We start from the raw sequence: 23,702 nt of genomic DNA, 5'->3' as shown, positions 1-23,702 counted from the left end.
TAACTGTATTTTCTGCCATTATTTTGCCATTTGTGTCCTCGCTCTACAGACAGCTTTATTGGGGTTTAGTCGACATACCGTAAACAGTGCGGGTCTCAAGTGCACAATTTGGGAGGCCGTTTATGTGGCCACGGGACACGAGCGCCATGAGGATAATGTTCATCACACTCAGACAGTCGTCGCGCTCCTGCGTATCCGTCTTTATCCGCCCACCCAGGCAACCGCTCGTCCGACAGCTATAGATTCCTTTTTTCTTCCTAGGATTTTATATAAGTGGAACCTACAGGAAGGACTGTTTTTTGGTCTCTTCCTCCCACTCAGCATGTTTGAGCTGAATCTGTGTTGTTACACGAATCCGTGAATTCCTTTTCGTTGCTGAGTAGTATTCCATCGTATAGATAGAGCATATGATCTATTCATCCATTCACCTGTTGATGGACGTTTGACTCTTACAAATAAAACCCCTGTGAACACTTGTGCACGAGTCTCTGTGTGGACATGTGCTTTCATCTCTCCTGAGTTAAGTGCTTAGTTGTGGAATGGCTGGGTCATTTGGTTGATGTGTGTTTAACTGTTTTTAAAAACTGTCAGGTTGTTTTGCAAAGTGGTGATACTGTTTGACATTTCCAAGAACAGTGCAAGAGTTTCCATTGCTCCACGTCCTTGGCAACACTTAGAATGGCCGGTCTTTTAAATCTTAGCCATTCTAATAAGTGTGCAGTAGTATCTCATTACCGTTTAGATTGGCATTTCTCTAATGACTAAGTGTTTTAGCAGTCCTTCATGTGTGTGGTTGCCATCAGTATCACTTCTTGTCACGTGGACGTTCAAATCTTCTGTACATTTGGGTTGTTTGTTTGTTATATTATTATTGAGTTTTGAGGGTTCTTTACATATTCTGGATACAAGTCCTTTATCAGGTGCTTTGTAAATATCTTTCCCAATCTTGGATTGCCTTTTCATTCTCTTAATAGAGTCTTTTGAAGAACAGAAGTTATTAATTTTGATGAAGCCCAACTTATCACATTTTTTAATGAACCCTGCTTTTAGTGCCATGTCTGAGAAATTTTTACTTAACCCAAGATCACAAAAATTTTCACAAAAGAAGTTTTCCTCTAAGAGTTTTAAAATTTTGGGTTCTACCCTTATGTGTAAGATCCACTTAAAGTTACCGTGGTGTCAGGTATAGATCAGTTTCCTACCCTTGTCCTACGGGTCATTGGGAGAGAAGCGTTGAAACCTTCAGGCACAGACATGTGGGCTGGTCTTATAGTCCTTGTGGTTCTGCTGTCTTCGCATGGCTCATGGGGAAGCTCTCTTAGGGTTGCCACGGCCTCCTGGGAGCTGAATCCTTACTGTGAAATGACCTCTCTTATACCCGCTGACCACTTGGGCTCTGAGATCAACGTTTGCCCTACCTTCTTTTGATGGAGTTGGCGCTGTCCTCTTCCTTTTGGCCCATTGGTGGCCGGGTAAAGTGTGCTTCTTGCAGGCCTCTTGTGGTTGGTTCTTGCTTTTACATCCAATCTGACGATTTCTGCTGACTGATTGGGGTGTTTGACCATTTACATTTAAGGTAGTGCTCATACAGTTGGGTTGAATCCACCATCTGCTAGACTGTGCCCTCTGTCCCCCTTTACCACCGTTCCTGCTGTCCTTCAGACTGAGGAGTTTTCAAGTCCCGCGTTCTGCTTCCCCTGTTGGACTCTTAGCCGTATCTCTCTGCTGTGTCATTTTCGTGTCACCTTCCAGTGGCATCACACTGCTGTACATGTCATTAGGACGGACCTGGGGCCACTTCTAGTCACCCCTCCCGGCCTCTGTGCCATTGTCACCTGTGTGTTATGAACCCCAGAATGCATTGCCAGTTTTACTTTAGACACTCAGTCATCCTTTACAGAGGTTTAAATGATGAGAAACAAGTGTTTCTATTACCCACACGATTCCAGCTCTGAGCCTCCTCAGGCCTCTGTGTGGATCGAGATCTCAGAATGGAATCACTTTCCTTCTGCTGTAAGGACTTACTTTCACACACTGTGTAGTGAGGTCTGCCAGCCAGTGACAAATTTTTTTAGCTTCTGTGTCTGAAAACATTTTTATTTCTCTGTTGTGAAAGCTGTTTTTGCCGAGTGAAGAATTCTGGGTTGACTGTGTTCTTTTTCTTTGCGTGTTTTATGGACGTGGCTTCTGTCGTTCTGATGAAGAATCTGCTCTGTGCACATGGCTGTTGCTGTGTCCTTTTCCTCCGGTGGCTGACCTTCTCGTTATCATCTGTTTTAAGCGTTCCATTACGATGCTCCTGGTGTGTTTCCTCCATGGCGCCTGTGCTTGGAATTCATTGAGCTCCTTGGACCCAGGGGTTTAGAGTCTGTACTGGATTTGGGAAAGTATTTCTTCAAATATTTCTGTTTGCCCTTGGGACTCCAGTGGTATATATATCAGGCCACTTGAAGTCTCACACTCACTGGTGCTCCGTGCAAATGTTGCTCTTTTTTCTCTATTTTGTTTTGAATAGTTTGTACTACTACTCTTCACGTTCCCTTGCTGTCTCCTCTGTGATGTCAAAGCCACCCTTAATCCCAACCAGGGTATCTTCCGTCACAAACATCGTAGTTCTTTGCTGTAGAATTTAGATTTGTGTCTTTTAAAAGACACCTGCCATGTCTTAACCACACATGGTTAGTCTTGCTTCCAGCTAGCTTTGGGACACGGATTTTGCATAATGATTGTCAATGCCTTCATCTACTAATTCCATCACCGAGTCACTTCTGGGTCTGTTTTCGTTGATTGTAGATCATCCTTCCTGCTTTTTTGCATCTAGGTGACCTCTGATGGGATGCAAGTCATTGTGAATTTGACCCCTTGAATGCTGGGTAGTTGTATATTCCTCTGAATATTCTCGAACTTTGGGCTGCAGGTAAGCTACTTACAAAGAGTTTGGTCATTCTTTGAGGTCTTGCTTTTAAGCTTTGTGTAGCAAGACCAGAGTCGAGTTTGGCCGAGGGGGTTACGACTTCTTCACGACTCAGGCAAAACCCATCTGAGTTTCCACCCGAAATCCCCTTCCAGGATGGCAGCCTCTGCCCCTCCATCTTGACCAAAAGCAAGATCGTGGCCTCATTAACGTTTATTAAGTTGAAAAGAACTAATCAGAGCCCGAGCAGCTCTTGACAATCCTGTGGTAGACCCCTGCCAGACTCCCGTGTGGCTGTGGGGCCATGGAGGTCGGTCCTGCCCCTGGAATATGGGCGGCTTCCTTTGGATGAGAGAACATACGCTGTACGATTTAAATATTTTGAGATTTACTCTCGAGCCAAGCATGGAGTCTATTTTGCCAACTGCTTCATGTGCATTTTTAATGGCAATGAAGTCAATTTGGTAAACAGCGTTTTTCAAATTTTCTACGAAACTGTGCTTCTTTCCCTGGTGGTTCTATAGGCTACTGAGAGAATTGTGTGAACATCTCCAGCTATGTTTGCTGATTTACTTATTGCGTCTTTTCATTCTGCCTATGTTTGCTTAGTATATTTCAAGGTAGTCACTGGGGATGTACCCCTTTAGGATGACTGTGTCCTCGGGTGAACTGAACCCTTTATGGCTCTGCAGTGTTTGTCTTTGACACCGTAATCCTTCTCCTCTTAAAGGTCACTTACTGTGATATTATTAATCCTGCTACATCAGCTGTCTTGTGGTTATGTTTGCACATTACATATATTTCCGTTTTTTGTTTTTTTTTTAAACTTTCAACATGTGTTTAAACAGCATATAGTTAGGGTTTTTGTTTGCTTTTTAATTTGGTCCAGCGACTGTCCTTTAGGAGTTTTTAGTCTATATTTAATGTAATTACTGGTACGGTTGGATTTAAGTTTACCACGCTGTTTGTTTTCTAGTTGTATCATCTGTCCTTTGTTCTTTATTTTTTTCTTCTTACTTTCCTGCTTAGTCTGGGTGAAATTATTATTTTAAGCTATCCCATTTTATTTATCTATGGGCTTATTAACTAGTCATACCTCTGTGTTTCTATTTTGTTTTCTCTGAAGGCTTGCAATACGTTTTTAAGTGTTCACAGTCTCTCTTTAAATAACACTAATTCTCTCTGCAGAGCCAGGTTTCCACATGCATGTCACTCTTACCTTTGTTCCATGATAGTAGTTTCTTTTTCTCTGGCTGCTTTTAAGATTACCTCTTTACCAGCGGCCTCCAGAATTTTTTGTAAAGTGCCTTTTGCCGTATTTTTGTTATATTTCTTCTGCTTGTGGCGAGTTGAGCCTCTTGGATATCTGAGCTGTTAGATTTGGGAAAACTCCGGCCGTTATTCTGTCCAATAGGTTTTTCCGTCCTAACCTCCCCTTCCCTGGGCCTCCGTCACCTGTGATAGGACCCTTGGTGTTTCTTTCGGTCAGCTTTCTACCCAGTCTTTGCTCCATTGGGCCCACACGGTGCTACACGATGGGCTCGTGGTGTTTTCTCTGTAGTGTGTATCTCAGGTGCCCCTGCCCAGGGCGGGATGCGGCTGGTGGCTATGGGCCTGCGTCTCTTCCCAGCCGACCCAGCGAGTACAGCACGGCAGGGGACGGAGGGGCTGGGTGAAGCGCGGATGCCCACCCGGAGCCGAGCGACCAGAGCAGCCCCGGCTGGCGTGGCCGGGCCGGACCCCGCCTTGCCAGACACGGGCCCAGGACTTAGCTCCCAGCGCGGCCCCTTCTCTGGGCGTCAGCTTGCTCGCGCCGGACCCCCGTCCTCGAGGGGAAACGCTTGTCGTCATCCTGATGCACTCGTGCCGGGGTGGACTTCCTTCCCGCCCCTGCGGCTCTGGCAGCACGGCCTGCGGACCTCACTGGCGGCTGACTCCCGCCGCCCAGCTCGTGTTACGCAAGAAGGGATCTATCTTACCGCAAGGGAAGCCTGGCAGCTCTGAGCGGGCCCCCACCAGAAGCCGCCAGCCTGACGGGGAGGAGAAACGACTTCTGACGCTTCAGACACCGGGACCCGTCCTCATGGTGCCCCCGAGGCATGCAGGCTGTGCTTCGAGCTGGTCGCGCACAGCGCACGTCCGCGACGCCCGGGGGCCCGTGGGAACGCTCTGCTCACCCTCACGGCCGGTGGCCGCGGGCTGTGGCCTGTGTGATTCTGCGTCTGTGGGATGCCCTAGCCTGTGGGACTCGGGTGCCACGTGCTGCGCTCCGGCCGGGGACATGTGAGCAGCGGTAGGGTTTTATTTCTGTGCAGAAGCGTCGGGCTCTTCTCTTCCCTGTGCGTCCGCCTGGCTGGACCCGGGAGAGAGGCTGCGCTGGCAGACGGGGACGCGCGGGGACAGGCGGCTGGAGCTGCCCCAGGACAGGTGAGCGAGGGGTAACCCGTCGCTGCCCTGAATCTTGGCCCGAGAGCCAGCCACATGCTTCTGTTCTCTTCTCTGCAGCTCTGGGCTTGTCCGTCTTGAGGGTCTCCGTTCTGCTGGATGAGACACTCCTACTCGGGACACCGCGGAGCCTCCGTGCTGCAAGTTCAGATGGCCACCAGCCGTTGGGCTCCTCCGGCCGGCGACGTGACGGGACCGGGGGTGTCACGGGTGCTAACGGCAGCAGGGGAAGGGGGCCCGGGGCTCCTCTGGGTGCTTCTTCGCACTTTCAGGACAAATCCTGTGACCAGCAGAGGCAAGACCACAGGCTCCGGATACTTTGGAGTGAAAATGTGAGTCGTCTCACTGGGCAAAGACCCAACCGTCCAAGGTGTGGTGGGGGCCACAGGACAGGGGACGGGGGACGGGGTAGGGAGGACGGGAGGACGGGGGAGGGGGGACGGGGTAGGGGGTAGGGGGTGGGGGCGGGAGGACGGAGGAGGGGGGGTGGGGGAGCGGGGAGGGAGGCCGGAGGAAGGGGGATGGGGGATGGGGGACGGGGGAGGGGGTGGGGGAGGGGGAGGGTGGTGGGGGAGGGGAAGCAGGAGGGGGTGGGGGAGGGGGGAGGGAGGACGGAGGAAGGGGGACGGGGGACGGGGGATGGGGGAGGGGAGGGAGGAAGGAAGTCGTAAATACTGGCCTTAGCCACACAACCGGCCCCGGAAGTGAGGACGGCAGCGCCCTTGCAGCCGCCTTCCTGCCTGGCGTGTGTGTGTGTGTGTGTGTGTGTGTGTGTGTGTGTGTGTGTGTGCGTGCGCGCGCACGCGCGCGCGCCCTCAGTTTACAGAGGGAACGGCAGTGTTGAGGAGCGGGCACTTTGGGAACTAGGGAAAACCTAGTTTTCCGTGTGACAGAGCATCGGGGGGTGTCTGCCAGCACCAGAAGAGTGAACATCTCCGGGATGGACGCGAGGGTTCCCGGGATCTTACTTCTGGGAGGAGGCGGGGCCTCTGCGTTTGCAGAAGTGACCATTACATCACGTGCGTCACTCCCTCGCGGGAAGGAGCGAGGACGGGCCCTGCGTGGCTGGAGGGATGGGCTGTCCTGGCCACTGGCCGCCTGCTGCTCTCGGCGGCATCCCCATGTGCCGCGCTCTGCCCCAGGAGGGGGCCGGGGTCTAACACTGTCCCACTGGCTGGAAGGCTTCCGGTCGGATCAGCAAATGGGGGCAGGGGGTTGGGCAGAGGTGAACCTTCTGCTTCTGTAGGAATCGCCACCAGGAACACCTTGAGCGCCCACCACTCCGTTAACACCCGTCCCCTCTGGGGCGCTGGGAACCCCCTCAAGCCGCGGCAGGCCCCAGGGCAGTGTGCCCCCCCGCCCCCACCGCAGCTCCCAGAGGCTGCTTGTCCCCTTCCTTCGACTGGGAAGCCGTGTCCAGCTTTGAATGTGAAATGTCCAGACCCTGGCTTGCTTTGGCCCTTTTTTTTACTTAAAGACTTGAGCAAACTTTAACCAGTTTCAAAGGCAACACCCACCTGTTATGTTAGGAAGGGCCAATGCCTACCCCTGGTGCATGAATGTCATTCTGGTGCATTTCGTCCGCCGCCGCCCCGATGGGGTCAGACCACGGGCTCCCTCTCCGGCTTCCCTGACTTACGACATGAACACGATGCTAAGTGTCACTCCATCCGGAAGCCGCTGGCTACACAACCCCGATTTTCTCCTCTACAGTTTTCGGGACTGCAGTACACCACTTCTATTTCTAAATCCCTCACTGACTTAATAGGACGAATTCAAGATTCCTGTCTCTCTCCGCTTGATAAAGCGTACATAGAAGGTGCGTGTTTCGCAGAGAAATTATAGAAACCAACTCAGCAGGTCGGCAAACAGCCTACGAGGTTGAGTTCTGTGAGGCGTCAGCGGCTGTCTGCGTGCCAGTGAAACCTCCGACCCTCCCTTTGCCATCCAGAAAGCTTTTTCTACAGAAGTTCAATTACGATGCTTCCCCAACGTCCTAGAAAAGCACTAAGAAATCTCAGCGGGATTGGTTCTCCTGTCACAGCCTGCGTCACGTCCGCTGTTGTCTTTCTGATGAAAAAAACCGCACATAACAAGTACGTCCTCAAGTACATAAGACTTTGCGTTTTATTCGTTCCATTGAAAACCCCGAGTTTGTTGGGAGGCACCCGTCCCACCCCCTCGCGCCCGGCAGGGCCTCTGCAGGCAGCGGGCGCCCCTGCAGCTCCTGGCCCCACACAAGGGGATTCGGTCCCGAGCTCTGTACGTTCACAGTTCTGGATGCCCGCGACCCTAAGTCGCTACGAAAGAAGAGTTATCAGGAGGAACAAACATCCATTCGATGTCTGTTTATCAGAGATTTTTTCCTGAAAACGCACAGCGGCATTTCATTCAAAAACCCTTCATCCACAGACACAGGGCCCAGGCCCTTCCTCAGAACATCTCAGTTTGTTCACCTCCTTCATTGCCAGGTGTGGGTTTTTCTCTTTTAAAAACGAAACTCCACGCATCCCACGATCATGAAGTCAGTCCTGGTCGCTACCAAGGCCGTGCGGGAAGCTCTGTGCCTGACGGGCGGCGCCCTGGAATGTCAGTCACCCCGCACCCTGCGCGGGGCAGGAGGGGCTTCGGAATGAACGGAAGTTAAGGGTGTTCCTTTTTCTGACGTCTAACCGTAGACACGCACATCTCCAAGCCTCAGGAAGTTAGTAAACATTTCCCCTGTACTTCTGGCTCTGGTGGTCACTTCCTATGGAGATGCCCCCAAGAGAAATTAGAAACCAAAAAAAATTGCCCAAACAGACCCAGAGGCTTTGCTTCAGGGAACAGACTCAGTGTGTGGTTGTCATTGTGCTTTGAGGACAGGTTTCTAGTTATGTCACAAGGACATGAATCAAGGTGGTTTCATGAGGGTGAAGACAGCACCTGGAGCCCCTCCCCGAGCCCGGTGGCGCTGCGCCCCACTGACGCCCCCGGACATAGAGAGGGACTGGAGCCCCCCGGGCCTCCCGGGCGCCCCAACTGCCCGTTGCTGCTGCTTCCCACCCGCTCCGTCCCCGGGGCTCATCCGTCTCCAGATGCCCCGAGAACCCTGGTGTGAATGGGGGGACAGTCAGCGCAGGCGGGGCCTTCCAGAGTGTCACCATCCCCTGGGGCACCCGCCCGGGAGACAGGAAACCCCGCCCCCGCCATTTACACCCCGGCCCACCTCATCTCCCCGACATTCAATGCTCTGATCGGAGCTGACACTTTGGTGAAGTTGATCATGTCGCACGGAAACAGAAACCCCAAGCTGGTATAAAAAGAGGGGGTTTGTAAAGGACCGAGGAGACAAAAAAGTGGTTCCGGGCCGGGTGCCTCAGCGGAGAGGAGTTCCCTGGTCGAGAGAGGCCGGAGGGAGAGTTAGCTCAAAGCCCCAGACAGCCTCAGGGTCTGTCAGGAAAAGGGCCTGTAAGTAAACATCCCCTGACCCTCCAAGGAAGATGAAGTAGAAAAGCAATTCTCTTTTCGTAAAAAAATGCTGAGTGTTTCCTGAAGTATCTAAATGAAGTTTATAAAATACTCATGAGCTCCTGCAAATATAGAAACGTTGAAAAATCAGATGGCGGCTCTGCCCACCGATTCCACCGAGGTCGGCAGAGACTCTGTGCCGGAATCGAAACGCGGTGACACGTCCCGCGTTCAGGTGCACGTGGCAGCCGCCGGCCTGCGCAGCCTGGAACGGACCAGCAGGGACGGTGGGAGAGGATGGAAACAAAACGGGAGGCTCGAGGTGAAAAGAGAGCAACGCCCGGGCCGGCCCCCGAGTGCCGCCTGGAAGGGAGCTCCAGGAGCCGCCCCCGTGAGCTCACCGCGCCCGCCCGTCAGGGCGCGCACAGCCACGGCCTCGGGCCCGCGCTGCTCTAGGACTCGGGCCCGAGGGCAGGAAAGGGACAGCGCGTGTGGGAGCGTGGAGCCCGGATGCTGTCACAGCAAACGGGGCGGTGGCTGCGGAGATGCCTCGTCTCTCCAGAACCTTACGTCCTAGTCCAGCTTCTTACGAAAAGGCTCCGTCCCAGCGGCCGAGTTTTCGGGGCTGAAGTCAGCACAGAAGCCGTTGGGGGTGGGAGCCAGGGGTGTCTGTGTGCAGCTCTGGGAGTGCGTCTGCTCGGGGTACAGGTATTCCTCCGCGAAGTCGGGGTACGCTTCGGCAAACCTCTCGAAGTCGGCTGGAAAGACAAAGGCACCTCAGTTACCGGCCTGCGGGGGCAAAGGTCTAGAGTCTGGGGTCTCTCCCTGGCGCCCCACTCACACCCTGGGGGCGTCGTGGCATCGACGTGGACCCTCGGGAGGCCACGAGAGGCACCGCACCTCAGTTTTCTGTGTGAAGACCAGGGTGGCTCTCGCGTCCTTTCGGCTACTCCTGCTTTGGGGAAACTAAACGGCCAAGTCAGGGATGTATTCTGCGTGCCCACATCCTGGCAGCGGCCTCATACCCCCGAGGCAGGGGCCTCGGTGGGCACAGCTAGGCCCTGGGGACACCGGGTGCACAGAGACTCACCCCGAGCCATCGTGGGGCCTGCGCGGCTCTGTGTCTCCTGGTGTCCCCGGGTCCCGGCGTCGGGGTGGGGGCACCCTCGGGCTCGCGCTGGGGCACCCTGGGGGCTCGGTGATGCTCAGAGGCCCGGGCCCAGGGCACTGCAAGCTCCAGCGGCTGCAGGGGAACGCGTGCTCCCGCTGGGAGTGGAGCTGCCTCCACGGGGAGTCTGTAGTCGGTCAGGGCTCCGAGCCTCGGCAGTAGCACCCGCTCCCCGGGAGGCGCGGCCCCCTTTGGCGCAGACACGCGCGCACACCCGGACCAACGCGCTGCGGCACCTGCCTGACATTTGGATGCGATTAAAAACACATCCAAACACAACGTGCACAATGACCTTTCCTGAGCAAACGTCTCCTCTTACTTTAGGGAGATTATGGGCTCATCCTCAGATGTGCACGCGGGCCGGCGCGCTGAGCGGGCCGCCTTCTGGGGCTCCTGCTGCCCCCACACCCCCGGCCTCGGTCCCCAGGCGGGTTCCGGTCCCAGTTCCCGAGGATCTCGGCTGTCCCGCGTTGTGTGGCGACAGGTGACGCAGCCAAAACCCCGGGAGAGGAGATGCCCCAGGAATTGGTCCTGACGGGCCGGGCACGGAGTCCCTCCCCCACCGGGGACCCTGACCTCAGCCCGGCCGCAGCCCCGGGAATGGCGCCTACTTTACAGCTGGGCTGGGAACGTGCTTCTGTTAACGGCCTGCAGAAGCGAGACTGGAAGCTCCCACCCCAGCCCTGCCAGGTTTCAGGAGAGCCTGGCGAGAGTGCAGGGGGCAGTGCCTCCCCCACCTCGCACTAGGGGCGTCCTCCCCAGCTCCCAGCCACTCACCGAACGTGATCCTGCCCTTCTCCTCTTGGTCGATCGCCCGGAAGAGGTCGGTCACGGTCAGTTCGGCCACGCCCAAGGCGGTCTTCAGGATGCTGGACAGGGCGTGCTCGTCTATGCTGCCGTCCTCCTGCGACCCGTACATCTGCAAGGCAGGGGCAGGCGTCACCCCGCGGCCCCGCCAGCCCCGACTATCCAGGGCAGCTGCTTCTCCTCCTTGGCGTTCCCAGCTCTCCGGCCGGCCCAGATAGCACAGGGTCAGAAGGGCCGGAACTCAGCTGCACGACCGAGCCCTCGGGAGCCCTCAGCACCTCGGGCAGGTGGCAGCCGGGAGCCCTCAGCTCCCTGCTCGTGTGTTTTTGTTTTTGTTTTTTTTTTTTGCGGTACGCGGGCCTCTCACTGTCGTGGCCTCTCCCGTTGCGGAGCACGGGCTCTGGACGCGCAGGCTCAGCGGCCATGGCTCACGGGCCCAGCCGCTCTGCGGCATGTGGGATCTTCCCGGACCGGGGCACGAACCCGTGTCCCCTGCATCGGCAGGCGGACTCTCAACCACTGCGCCACCAGGGAAGCCCTGCTCTTGTGTTTTAAATCCACCAAGAAAGGGTGGTATATACACTGCAACGTGAGGACCTGGCATTCAGCCTTTGGCTGCGGGGTGCCCACTTCACGGATGCCCACCTGAATGAACACACTGTGGCTGTGAGTCGCGGTGACCAGTGAAACCGCCAGGAAAGGAGCCAGGCCGCCCCGCCGCCATGAGGTCCCCCTTCCAGAAGGCCCTGGGTGACCCGCATAACTGACCACCTCAGGGACCCTGCTTCTCCTCTCCCGTGCCCTAATTCCCACTCTTACGCTTTAAATTCGCCAAGAAAGAGTGAACCCCCAAAACCCTAGGCCCCTACCCTCAACCCTGACAAAGGCAGAGCCCCAGATCCACACTCTCGCCCCGTGACCTGTGACCTCGCTGCCCCCGGGGCACGCCGTGTGCCCTCGAGGACCTGTGAGTAACAGACCTTTCTTTTCCAAGCTCCCTGATGGCTGTTGCTGAGGGCGCACTGCAGTCACCCTGAGAGCCCCAGGGGCCGGTCCAGCCGCAAGCCTGGCTACCGACGGGCTGAGACCAGCACACGACTGCATTCCCTCCTGCGCCGTGAATTCCTGACGTCCTCCTCCTGCTGCCCTAGTTTGGGAGGAGCGGCCCCTGCCCCCGCCCCCCTACCAGCCTGACCAGGGGCTGCAGGAGAGCTGGGGGCCGTCACCACTGCGCTGTCTGTGGGCTCTCCTCCCCACGCCGGGGTCCCCCTGACCAATCTGCTCCCCAACCCCCGGAACTTCTTGGAGCATTCACTCTGCCCTCCCGCCTAGAGGTGGGCTTCCCGCGGCGGGATGTCCACATGAGCAGGACACACCGGCCCCGCCGTGGGGATGCCCGGGCGCAGGGCCCTCTGCCTTCCTGGGGGGCCCGTGAGGGGTGGTCACCGCAGGGGAGGTCGCCGTGGAGCAGTGCCGGGACCCACAAGGCGGCACAGGCGGTGCCGTCCTCCCCGCAGCCCTCGCACCTGCCCTCCGGCGGGGCCTGGTAGCGCTGCTACAAGGTGCTCATGCGTACGCTCAGCTGTTTCACTGCGCAACAAGCTGGCCACCTCCCTGCCAGCCACTGTCGTGGCAGCAGAGTCCACCGCGAGCTGTCAGAGAAGCTGCTGCAGGGCCACCAGATGGGCGTGGCCGAGGCAGCACCGGCACGGGGGCGATGAGCCCAAGGGCAACCCTGGGAGGTGCCCGCCAAGGCCAGAGGAGGGGACAGGCTTTCCGAGACAGGGCGCTACCAAGGACCGCCGCCGTCTGATTAGCCCCCGAGGCCTGGCCCGCAGAAGCCGCCCTGCACCGTGGGGGACTCTCCCAGTCTGCCATGGAGAGGGTCTGCTAGGGTCAGGAGGGAGAGAAGGGGTTCTCCCGGCAGTGAGTGACCGCGGCTTCCTGACCTATACATCATGTTTTCGTGAGTCTGGCTAATGTGAGTTGCACCTGTGAGACACAGACAGAATGTCTCTAGGTGGCAAAGCGAGCCCAGCTCCACCCTAGGGGACTGACCAGGTGAGGCCATGCTTGAGGGCAGCCAGGTGGATCTGCGGGCGGGCCGGGACCCCATAATGGGCCTTCCCCAGACTCACTGCACCCATGGTGAACGGCCTGGCTCTGGGCTACGCCGGGGCAGGCGGCTCCTCAGTCCCAAAGCCCTGCCTTCCTCTGGTCAACACGCTGATGGGGAGGCCGTGTTGGGAGACAGAACCCATTGGTCCCGCTCAGGCGTCCAGGACTCAGGAAGACCCTTCCCCACACTCTTCTTACGAGTGAGGGCTCTTTAAATTCCAGGGAGAAATAAAGTAGAGGAGGTTTGCCGGCCTCTTTACAAACAACGGCTATGTGAGAAGAGCAGGCAGACGGCAAGTTTACCAAAGTCATAAGGGGCTATAAAAGGTCTCACAGGCCTCACGTGACCCAGGTCTCACCGACCCCACAACTTACAGGTCGCGTAAACGCCACACTTACCTTGAACGCCAGCCGGATGGTGTCCAGGGTCTGCGACGGCCGGCAGACGACAGACAAGGCGACCACGTACTCCCGCATGTCCATCTCCCCGCCGCCTCTCTGGGAAGAGACGCTTTCAGGAGACGGCCCTGCCCCCTCCCGAGCATGGGTGTGACGTCACAGGCCTTTTGGCAACCCGCTTAGAAAAGCCCCAACTACAGGCGTGTTTATCAGCAAACGTTGATCTAAAGCCAAATTTCTATGTGCATCTGACAGCATCTTTTGGGGAGAAAATACCCCCAGAGACTGGGTGGCTGGCAGGATGGGCAACAAGGGCTGGTCTCCCCTTCTCTGCTTCCAAAATTGTCTGAAGAACATTTCTATCACAAGGGAAACAGCTGCCCCCGAGCCCCCCCAACAAGGCCATACCTCATCAAACAGGGCAAACAGGTCCTCCAGCGCCCGGGACTCGGGGACCTCCAGCTGCGCCGCGAACTTGGGCAGCGTCAAGCTTCCGCCCTGCTTCATCCTCGCGCTTTCTGCATGTCGGTCCAGATCGCGTTCGAGTTTTTCTGGTTTTAGCCTAAACAAAAAATGAGGGGAACATTATTTTTCAATAAAATTACAAAATGCTGAAAATGGCAGATTTACAGTTATGTATTAAGACCCAACAAAACATTAAAACGATTCATAGACCAAGCAGCAGTCAGTCCTCGAGAAGAGAGGCTCTTCCAGGAGCCTGAAGGCACGAGTGTGCCCTGTGTGAGCGTCCGCACGAGCACTGACACCCCTGTGGGTGTGCGGGCCCCACCCTTGGGCAGGTCCTCAGGGGATGGCGGACGGTGGTGGCGGGTGGGGCGCGTCCCTAAAGAGACAGCCAGGGCCGACCATTCAGGGTTTAAGACACTTACTTCTGTGTGGAATTTGAAAAAAAGAGAAAAGAAAAACAGCCCAAACCTCAGAAAAAGCACCATTAATTATCTCGATCGCCCGCCACCCGTGACCTCCAGCTCGGTCACCAAGTGCCCAGGCGGAGACCCTGCGGCGGCCTGGTGGGCGTCACAGGCGCCCACAGGAGCACTGCCTCCAACTGGGTGCTCGAGAGGAAGCAGCAGGGAACTCACCCCAGGCCCCTCACCAGCCTGGCAAACTCGAGAAGGCACGTGTCCGCGGGGAGACGAAGCTGGCCTTCCGCCAGGGCCAGCTGGCAGTCCTCAAACGTGTAGTCAGTTACGGAGACGCCCAGGGCCCTGCGGGAGAGAAGGGCACTGCCATCAGTCGGCCCCTCGGGGCAGCAGAGCGAGCGCGCTGGACGCTGAGGTGGGCGGGAAGGTGATGTTTAAAGGCCACGTTCAGGGGGTCCCCTGGTGGCCTAGTGGTTAGGATTTGCCACTTTCACTGCAGCGGCCCGGGTTCCATTCCTGGTCGGGGAACAGCCCTACATGCCTCGAGGTGTGGCCAAAATAGAAACAAACAAATCAATAAATTGAATAAAGACACGTTCAGCTAAACATAAAGGCCGAAGAGCTGACCCCAAAGCTCAATTACGTGGAACCTGGGGCCGCCCCAGCTTCGTGGTTAGCCTCGTATCGCTGTGGTTCCCGCCCACTAGGGAACTAGCACGCATCTAGCGCCTTAAAGAGGACGACGCTGCCCGCAGTGGTGCTCAGTTCAGCTCAAGTCATCTTTGCGGGCAGCAGGGGCCGCTGCTATCTGTGCTGGTACCACCCTGAAGTGAGAGGGAGAGTCAGAACCCAGTCATTCCAAGAGCGGCGTCAGATTTCAAGAAAAATGGCCTTCTCCTGACTAACATGGAAAGCGCGTTCATGGGAGGAAATTTACCACATACAGGAAACTGCCCCCCACGCCCGCCTCCGTCACTGAAAGGGCGTTTACTCATTTCGATGGGACAGTCGGCCCTCCGGATCCGCGGTTCCACATCCAAGGACACGGGGGGCGGCTGCACTAGACTGTCTCACAGGAGGGACTCGAGCATCCTTGGGTTTTGGTCTCCGGGGGTCCTGGAACCAGCCCCTGGCGGGTAGGGGCACCGCTATAGCTCCTTGCTGCCATGGCAACGCTGTGTGCGTCAGGTAATAAGGAAACAGCGGCTCTGAAGGCTTCCTTCCGAGGCTGCTAAGCTCCCCTTAGGAGCACGTAGGCCTGGCCGCGTGGGGACAGACGCCAGAAGTGCCCCAGGAGCTCCCGGGCTATCCACAGGAATGGGGACGGGGCTGGCTCACGGCCGCCTGCAAAGCTGTCGGGACCCCGGCCCTTCCCAGGTGCAGCCCCGGCGTGACTAAAGACCAGGGAGGTAATGGCCCACGCCCGTGGTTCTGGCTGAGGCAAGGGGAGACCCGATGGGTTTCTGCCCTTTTTCACTGAACATGACGTGTCTCTGTTAACACAGATGATAGGACGCCATGAAAGTTTCTTTAGGATACATATTTAAAATATTTAGTAGTTAATTTGTCTGAACACGAACAACAACAAAAAATTACACCTAACCTGTCAGGCCTGCGACTCTGTGGGTATTATTTTCTTATCTAGAGGTTGATCAAGGGTGTCACTCACTGCCCTGACTTCCCAAACACTGGGAGCTGAGAATCTCCCGCATCCCGGCAGCTCTGTGTCCGCATGTGGGATTCGGAGAAGGGGGGCCTGAGGGGAGCGGGCGCGTCTGGCTGGACTCCACTGCCGGCGCCTAACCCTCTGAGGGCGCCTGGGCGGACTGAACGCCTGGCTGAGTTCAATTCACGTGTGCCGAGGTTAAACGCATGACTTTGCTCAGCGTGTCTCACAAAACGCACTAAAGCGGGGACGACGCATCCGTCGTGAGGAGATGGACTTTCCCTTAGAAACTAAGTCGCACCAGGCAGCTGTGTGCACCTCCCCACAGGTGATGCCGTCCGAGCACCCCTCCAGGCACCGCAGTGGCCGAACTCAGAGGCAGCCCCTGCCCCGGAGAAGAGAGGAGGGGAGGGAGGGGCTGGGACTGAGAGGAAGGGCGAAGGCACCTGGGGTCTGCGCTGAGGCTGCCAGGGCCTGAAACAAGCGGGAACTGCAGGGAAGTAGGAGGTGAGAATATTCCTAGCTACACACACACTGTGGTACGAGCAGCGCGAGATTAAGTGCACAGATACCACACTTAGCTCGGCGGGACGGAGGTAGAACCTTAGTAACGCTGTCTGGGTAGATGGCACGTGTCGAGGACGCACCAGCCCAGGCCCTGCTGCCTGTCTCCAAGGGACGCACACGGACGCAGCCCCCGTGGGGACTGCTGGCTAACGGGGACGTTTGCAATGTGCAGAATTAAGTGGCAATGAACCATCTTCCAAATGTTGAACAAGCAGAAACGTCCTCCAACAGGATCAGGAGACAATGCACGCAGCCAAGCACACGCTGGCCGATGCCCAGCCTAGGCTGGCTCCAGCCGCCTCCCCGACGCCGCTGACTGGCTTTACAGCGAGGCCACGGCACTGGCGCACAAGGACACTGGGTAGCAAATGCTCAGGGTGGCCAAGGGCACCGGGGCTTCCCCGCACGGAAGGGGCGCGCACTCACTCTGCCATCACGTGCCGCACGTTGCTGGCGTACAGAGCGGGGTCCTGCTTCTCCTCCTCCGACGGGGTGTACACGGGAAGGAACTGTGCACACAGAGACGCCGGTTACCTGCACGAGCACGAGACACTGCCCTCACCCCACCCCCCACCACCACGATGACAACCTGCTCCCGGACAAATCAAGATCTCTGTCAGAGCGCCCTCCACCGGCATCGTCTCTGGAGTTGTCACTGCTGCCCATGCACGCACCCGTGTGTAAACTCACAACCCACCTTTCCGCAGCAGGAGCACCACTCCTCCGACACAGAAGCCAGTGAGTCGTGCTTACGACTTCACACAGGGGCTTAGTCTTTGGAATCGAAAGAATCGCAGGTGTGCTTCCGCTTCTAAAGTCTCAGTTTTGTGTTGTGGGTAACACGACAAATTATTTCCACTTGAAAGACTATTATTAGCTTTTGGACAACTACTGCATTTGCAGAATATAATAAACTGTCCCAGGAACGTGTGTCTCTGCGTGTTTTAAATAAGTACGTCTCACAGCCTGTGCCGACCCCCCATTGTAGAAAAGGAAAATGACCATCACTGAGCCCTTTCCTTTAGTATGGACATTCAAGAGTACAGGAACATCCCCAAGTCCTATCAATTCTCATCGTATAATGCTAGTCTCTCGCTTACTGCTACCTTTTTAAAAACTTTGTAAGTTGCAACAGTTCCTCATATCAGCACTGGCGTCTTGTAGGAGTGACGCAAAGAATTTAGAGTGATTTCACAAAGCCATACAGTTTCTTTCCAACTCTTCAAATTAGAAACCAGTCTGAAATAGCATCTTCCTTGGAGTCTCACCCCGCTGCTGCCTCTCGGCCACCAGCAAACGAGCCACATAAAATACCGTGGGTTGCAGGCCAGCCACCCTCGGACCCGGGCCACGGCCCTTCCAGCCCAGTCCTTTATAATTAAGCGGCTTATGTTCTACTGAAGTGAAAAACCTGGCTGAAAGCCGGGCTCATTTGTAAATTCAGTATTACTCTGCAGTATTTATCAGAAGGTAGCCAATGAAATGCTTTAAGTTGTGTAAGACTCATCTCTCACGTTCAGGTGTAGGAGTAGCAGGTTAACTCCCCTTTGAAGAAAATAAACTCTATTCCTCATCCACTCAATTAAGTTTACAGGCTGCAGGAATGTGACCACACTTATCTGAGTAGAGAGGACAGGTATTGTGACTTTGGAAATGGGCTGAATGCTGGGAGGCAGTCTACCTGGTCTGACCAAGTATTCAACAGGATAACAGTATGATAAGTTTAGCAGTTCGATATCAGCAGTGTCAGTACTGGGCAAAAGTAGAAGCCAAAAGAATCAGTAATTGCAGGTATGCCGATCTTACGGTTAGCTATGCTAACCGTAATAAAAGAATGACGGGCTTAGCTTCCTGTTGCTTTTTAAAATCCTATCTGAATGGATAAACAGTCACGCAAGAGACACAAAGTTGATGCAAACCCCCTGGGAAGCACCTTTGAGGAGCCATTCGAAATGGAAAATGTTCAAAGCAAGACAGATGACATATAACTTTGGATCTGTCCAGATACCAACATGCCGTTGTATAATACTATATCTACAGAGACCCCTATATATCATTGTATCCATATAACATTATATGTATAGAGACATCAAAATGACACTGTGTAACGCTGTATCTATAGAGACCACAATGTAACATTATAACAATACCGACAGAATAACATTGTATAACATGGCATCTGTATAAACTCCCACACAACACTGTGTAACACTGTATCTATACAAACCTCAATTTCCACTTGGTTGTGAAACTGACACAACGTGAGCCACAGGATTTTCAACCTTAAAAATGAACGGATTTACAGCACTGGTTAAAAGCTTCTCAATTCCTTTTAGTTAAAGTCTCCAGACCCCGCTCCCCCGCAGAGAGCACCACCGAGCAGGCAATGCTCCTTCCCGAGGGGATGCGGAGCCTTCCTCAGCCTAAACCTGAACCTTAAACACACCGCTGAGTGACAAGGCTACTTTGATTAAACAGAAGCCTCCACTGAGCTTATTAAACACACGCACACCCGCCTGGCTGTGCTCTGTCTGACCTCCGGCTCAGGAGGGCTCCTCTACCTGACCCCGGCCCCTCCTGGCTGTCCCAGGCCCTACATCATGCCATCCCCATGCCCAGGCCACCGGGACCCTGAAGGATCCCCTTCCCAGACACTCCCCAGCTTCCGCCCACTCCGCCCTCCAGCCTCAGCACTGCCCCCTCCCCCCGCCCCGATGCGCCAGGGGCCTCGGAGGGCTCTGCGTGGCCTCACCACCCGGCCCTCCGCCTCCGAACGCCAGCCCACATGCCGGCGCCTGCACCCCCGTACGCCCCCAGCGGCCGCGCGGGAGGAGGCCCCACGCTCCCCTCTCCTCTCCGGGCCGACCACGTGCAGCTGATCGCCGAGCTGACAGACACAGGCGGGAAGAGAAGTTCTCAGTTACGTTCCCGCCAGGGCCCTGGAATCCAGGAGTGGGAAGAAGGGCAGCCTCGTGCAGCTAGCCTCCCTGGGCCGAACCGAACTGCCGCCCAGCAGCAGTGGCCCTGCGCTCCGTTTCTGCCTTTGCTAAAGTACGCAGCACGGCGGTCACTGGAGCGGGCCTGCTCTCCTGGGAGGACAGGACAAACAAGACAGGGCGGGGTCTGACTTACGCTCCGGGGCCTTGCCACGTCCAGGTGATGGTGTCCTGGGGGCAGGAAAGGAGCGATGAGTCAGGAAGGAAGCCCTGGGCGCCGCGCCCCTCTTCCTCGCCCGCGGGCATGCCGGCCTCGCCCCGCCCTCGCCTGGGACCCCAGATGCGCTGTCTTCCTTACCAGCCACATCCTCTCTGGGGCAGGGGAGAAGGGGGAGCCCACCACCGCAGGTCCCCCCAGACTCGCTCACCTCTCCTCCCACGGCCCCGGGGTCACCCATCCCAGCATCTGCCCAAGACCCCGTCCTGCCCCCCTTCTGCCTCCGCCTTCTCCGGGCGCCCGGGGCAACTTCAGTCCACACCCGGACCTGCTCTGTGCTCTGCAGGCCCCGCCCTGCCCATCACCACCACCTAGCCAGGTGAAGCTGTTGGCAGCCCCGTTCCAGCTCCACACCCACTTGAGCCCCCAGGGTCCCCGCCTGGACTCTCGGTCGGAGACGCGCCCCCGACGGTCAGCCCCGGACGGGGGCAGGGAGCACGGAACAAAGCCACAGGGCCGCATCTCCCCCACCCCGTGCCTGCCCGGGGTCCCATGGGGACATTTCAGATGCCCTCCATCCTCAGCCACCTTGGTGAGGACCGTGGTGACACATGTGCTGCTTCTGTCCTGACACCGGTCACCCACCAGGGCTTCCTTCTCTCGCAGGCCTGACACCCACCCGCACCCTTATGGCTCCTGGAAACCCACCTGCCACGGGGCGTCCCACACGCAGTCCCCAGCCCAGCCCCCTCCACGCAGGTCTGTGCTCAAACCTTAGCCAGCCGAAGAGCACGTGACACAGACTGTGAGTGCAAGGCGGGGGTCACCGTTCCCCGAAGAGCCCAGCGCCGTGCTTCCAATACGCGGATGCAACAAACTTAAAAAGGGGAAAATCTAGAATCCTGCACACTGGTGACAGATTCTCATTCTCAGAAGCTGGCTAGCGAACGCACCTCTTCAGAGCTGTAGGAACAGCTGTGTCTGCCGGCCTGTGCGGCTGCCACTTCTGACTGGCGCTCACACACTGGGCCTGTCCACAGCCATGGGCACACGGTCAGTGCACTGACCTTGGACCCCAGGGCCCTGGCCCGGAAGAGGGAGGGCTGAAAGCCCCTGGTGCCCACAGATGTCACACGGGGGTTACAGGCAGGGCGGCCCAGGAGGAGTGCCCACAGGCACCAGAACCTCGTCCGGGCCCCCCACCCTGCGAGCTGAGCTGGGGCCCGTCCAGATCACCTTTCTGCACCTGGCAGAGGGACCACGGAGGCTCTTAGCCTCTTTCCCTCCTGCTGCCAGCCTCTGGGAATTAAATATTCTCAGTTTTAAAGTGTCCCAGAGTGCGAGCTGGGAGGCAAGAGCCCCTGAGGACCCGGGGGTCTCACACCTACACGTCAGGCTCAAGGAAGGGCCAGGGCTTTGCGATCCATGAAAGCGGGACTTGTGAGCTAGTGCTGGGGAGTGTGGCAGAGTGCCAGGGTAGATGGAGACAATGTCCTGAGACACCGGGCAATTCTCAGGCCCAGGAAATTCACTGGACATTCGTGCCAGGGAAACACACTCACCAGTTTGTTTGGGTACCGCAAAACCACCGGCTGGACGGGAACTCCTGGGATAAACGCACCTGCAGAGGGAGAAAGGGACACCTCTTATCTCCATGGCAGCAAGTCCCCTGCCCATACTTCCCGTGTGGGTCTCAGAACCAAGTGGGCTTCTCTGACAGGCCTTCCCGGTCAGCGGTCATTCAGTGCTGGGCAGGTTTCCTCAACATCTGTGCCAGCCGTGGACACTCAGAGAAAACCCCAGGGTCACAGGAAACAGGCACAAGGGCATCTCCTGCCTGAGGTGCTTTGGTGGGAGTGAGGGTCTCCCCCACCTTCTCAAGGCAGAAAAGAAATAATTAAGAAAACTACTTACCAGGCTTGAAGGTAATTAGGCAGGTCCTGTTGGTACAAGTGCCTTCTGGGAAAATCATTATCTTGAAATGGAAAAACAAAATCAGCATCAAAGGGACAGTTCCGAGTTCACAGGGGCCAATTTCACAACCTATTTCCTCCAGTCCTGATGTGACTTAGGTACTTTAATTATATTCAGTTGAAAAAGTTAAGATGCATATAGAAGGCTTCAGTAATTTCCCTTCTAACTGCTGGTTTGACTAAAACCTGGAAGCAACGCAGGTACGCGAACAGCGCGTGCCTCCTTGGGCGGTGGGATATGTGAACAGGTGCCTTAGCGCCCACCTGCAGCTGCTGTGCGGACGAGATCCCCCTGCCTGGAGCCGGCAGCCACGAGCACAAGGCAGGACGAAGGTGCAGGGATGGAGAGCCCGTGGCTGAGTATGGGGCCTGGGGTGGGGTCGGGGAGAGGCTGGGGCCGGGCCAGCGGCGCGAACACCCACAGCATCAGCGGCGGAGTAACGCCTTCCTCACCAGGACCTCCAGTCACTCCAACTCCTACTGACTTCCAGCAACATAACGTAAGCTAACTTTCCCCTGCGTGGTGGAAAATACAGCCCGTGAGGCTGCTTTCAATCCTGAGCCCCAGAGAAAGGTCATCTCCAAGGGGCACCGAGTCAGCGTGGGACCGACCCCAGCACGCCTGCGGGTCAGGCAGGTGAGCTGAATGGCGGAGGGGCTCAACCTGTCCTTGTGTGGATGGCAGCTGGAGGCCCCGGAAGCACAGCCCCCAAAGGGCTGCCCGTCCTCGGGCATGGGTGCCACAGCAAGGCCTTCAATGTCTTCTGAGCGGCCAGAACCCAGAGTCCTGTGGGACCTCCAGCTTCTCAAGGTCGGCTCGAGTGAGAAGAAAAACTACACATACACAGCGTAGGTCAAACGCACCCACAGCTAACACTGGCCGAGGCCCCTGCTCCCCGGCCCGGGGCAGCCTTCCCGATGCCCCGAGGGAACCAGACGCACGCCAGACAGACAAGCCCGGAACTCTTAGAAGCAATGGGGTACACCTTGCAGCCTAAGGCAGTATTCAGACATGAGACCATGCTGACCCCAGGGTCAGGGCAGCTGGCTCTTTCCGACACAGAACTTAAAAGGCGATTCGGGAACTTGAGATGCATGAGAATCATTTCCCCCTATTTCTTTTATTTTTAAAACGCCAGAACCCAAACTACCTGATAGTCGGCACATTCTTGGATTTGCACTCCTCGAAAATAAAACGCAACGCAAGGAACCCAGCCTCCGGGGAAAGCAAGCTCTGGCCCTCGTGCTTCCCTTTCCCCTCCAATCCCTAAGGTCGCCTCTAGGAAGAACTGCTGAGGACGCAAGCAGCGCGGCACACCTGCGGCCACTTCCCGCTGGACTGCGCCCTCCTCTTGATCACTTCCACCGTCTTCCTGCGCGAATCCTGGTCCATCCGGGACACGAACACCGGCCGGATGTACTTTATCAGAGCTGAAAGAGAGGGGGGCGGTGCTTGTGTTGCGGTGCTGCTCACAGCGCCCGGTGAGAGGTGAGCCCCCAGAGGCGCCCGGTGAGAGGTGAGCCCCCCCGAGGTGCCCCGACGGCTGTGCCGTGGCGCGGGCAGGCAGGCAGCCAGCCAGCGCGGACCAAGGAATCGAGGTGGGGGGGGCACTGAGACTTCAGTGGACTTAGAGGATGGCCAGAAGCCCTGCAAACTGCGGGGCCCACAGTAACAACTCCAAGCGTCCTCAGGTGACAAATCAGGAGAAAGAGACAGACGGGGCTGACCCCATGGGGAGTGGAGAGCCTTTGGTCACCCGTGTCACTGGTGGGGGGCTGTGGGGGGGAGTGGGGAGGCCCCAGAGCCAGAAGGGCCTGGGGCACGTGGCTCGGACCCCACCAGCCTCGCTGCGGGCTGAACTGTGTCCCTCAGAGAGACAGGCTGACGTCCTAGCCCAGGTGCCTGGGACTGACTTCGTTCGGAAACAGGGGCTCTGCAGATGCCGTCAAGTTCAGATGAGGTCACACTGCACTGGGGTGGGCCCTGATCAGTGACTGGTGTCCCCGTAAGGAGGAGAGAGGGAGAGATCGCCACGTGATGACAGAGGCAAGGACGGGGTGATGTGGCCATGGCCGGGGGAGGCCCAGGAGAGCCGGGGCCACTGGAGACCGGAGGGCGGCCTGGGATGGACTCTCCCTTGGGACCAACCTGCCGACA

At 56.8% G+C, this 23,702-nt stretch overlaps 1 protein-coding gene across 1 annotated transcript in view; it reads right to left on the bottom strand.

Annotated features, from left to right (window-relative positions):
- Nucleotides 1–9,382: 9,382 nt before the first annotated feature.
- LPCAT1 (lysophosphatidylcholine acyltransferase 1) overlaps nt 9,383–23,702 on the bottom strand; it is a gene marked incomplete at both ends in the record, with an annotated part of 38,914 nt that continues 24,594 nt past the window's right edge. Inside the window, 11 exons of the mRNA XM_082835421.1 lie at nt 9,383–9,567; nt 10,755–10,896; nt 13,302–13,400; nt 13,710–13,863; nt 14,405–14,530; nt 16,845–16,927; nt 18,646–18,700; nt 19,551–19,585; nt 21,134–21,192; nt 21,486–21,546; nt 22,863–22,975. Of these exons, the coding sequence (XP_082691547.1) occupies nt 9,383–9,567; nt 10,755–10,896; nt 13,302–13,400; nt 13,710–13,863; nt 14,405–14,530; nt 16,845–16,927; nt 18,646–18,700; nt 19,551–19,585; nt 21,134–21,192; nt 21,486–21,546; nt 22,863–22,975 (1,112 nt within the window). The remainder of the gene's footprint in view (nt 9,568–10,754; nt 10,897–13,301; nt 13,401–13,709; nt 13,864–14,404; nt 14,531–16,844; nt 16,928–18,645; nt 18,701–19,550; nt 19,586–21,133; nt 21,193–21,485; nt 21,547–22,862; nt 22,976–23,702) is intronic.

The sequence above is a fragment of the Leucopleurus acutus genome (assembly GCF_964270905.1).
Source record: "Leucopleurus acutus genome assembly, chromosome: 3".
Lineage (NCBI taxonomy): Eukaryota > Metazoa > Chordata > Mammalia > Artiodactyla > Delphinidae > Leucopleurus > Leucopleurus acutus.
Note: the sequence above shows the minus strand (reverse complement) of the source record. Positions and strands in the feature narration are given on the sequence as shown.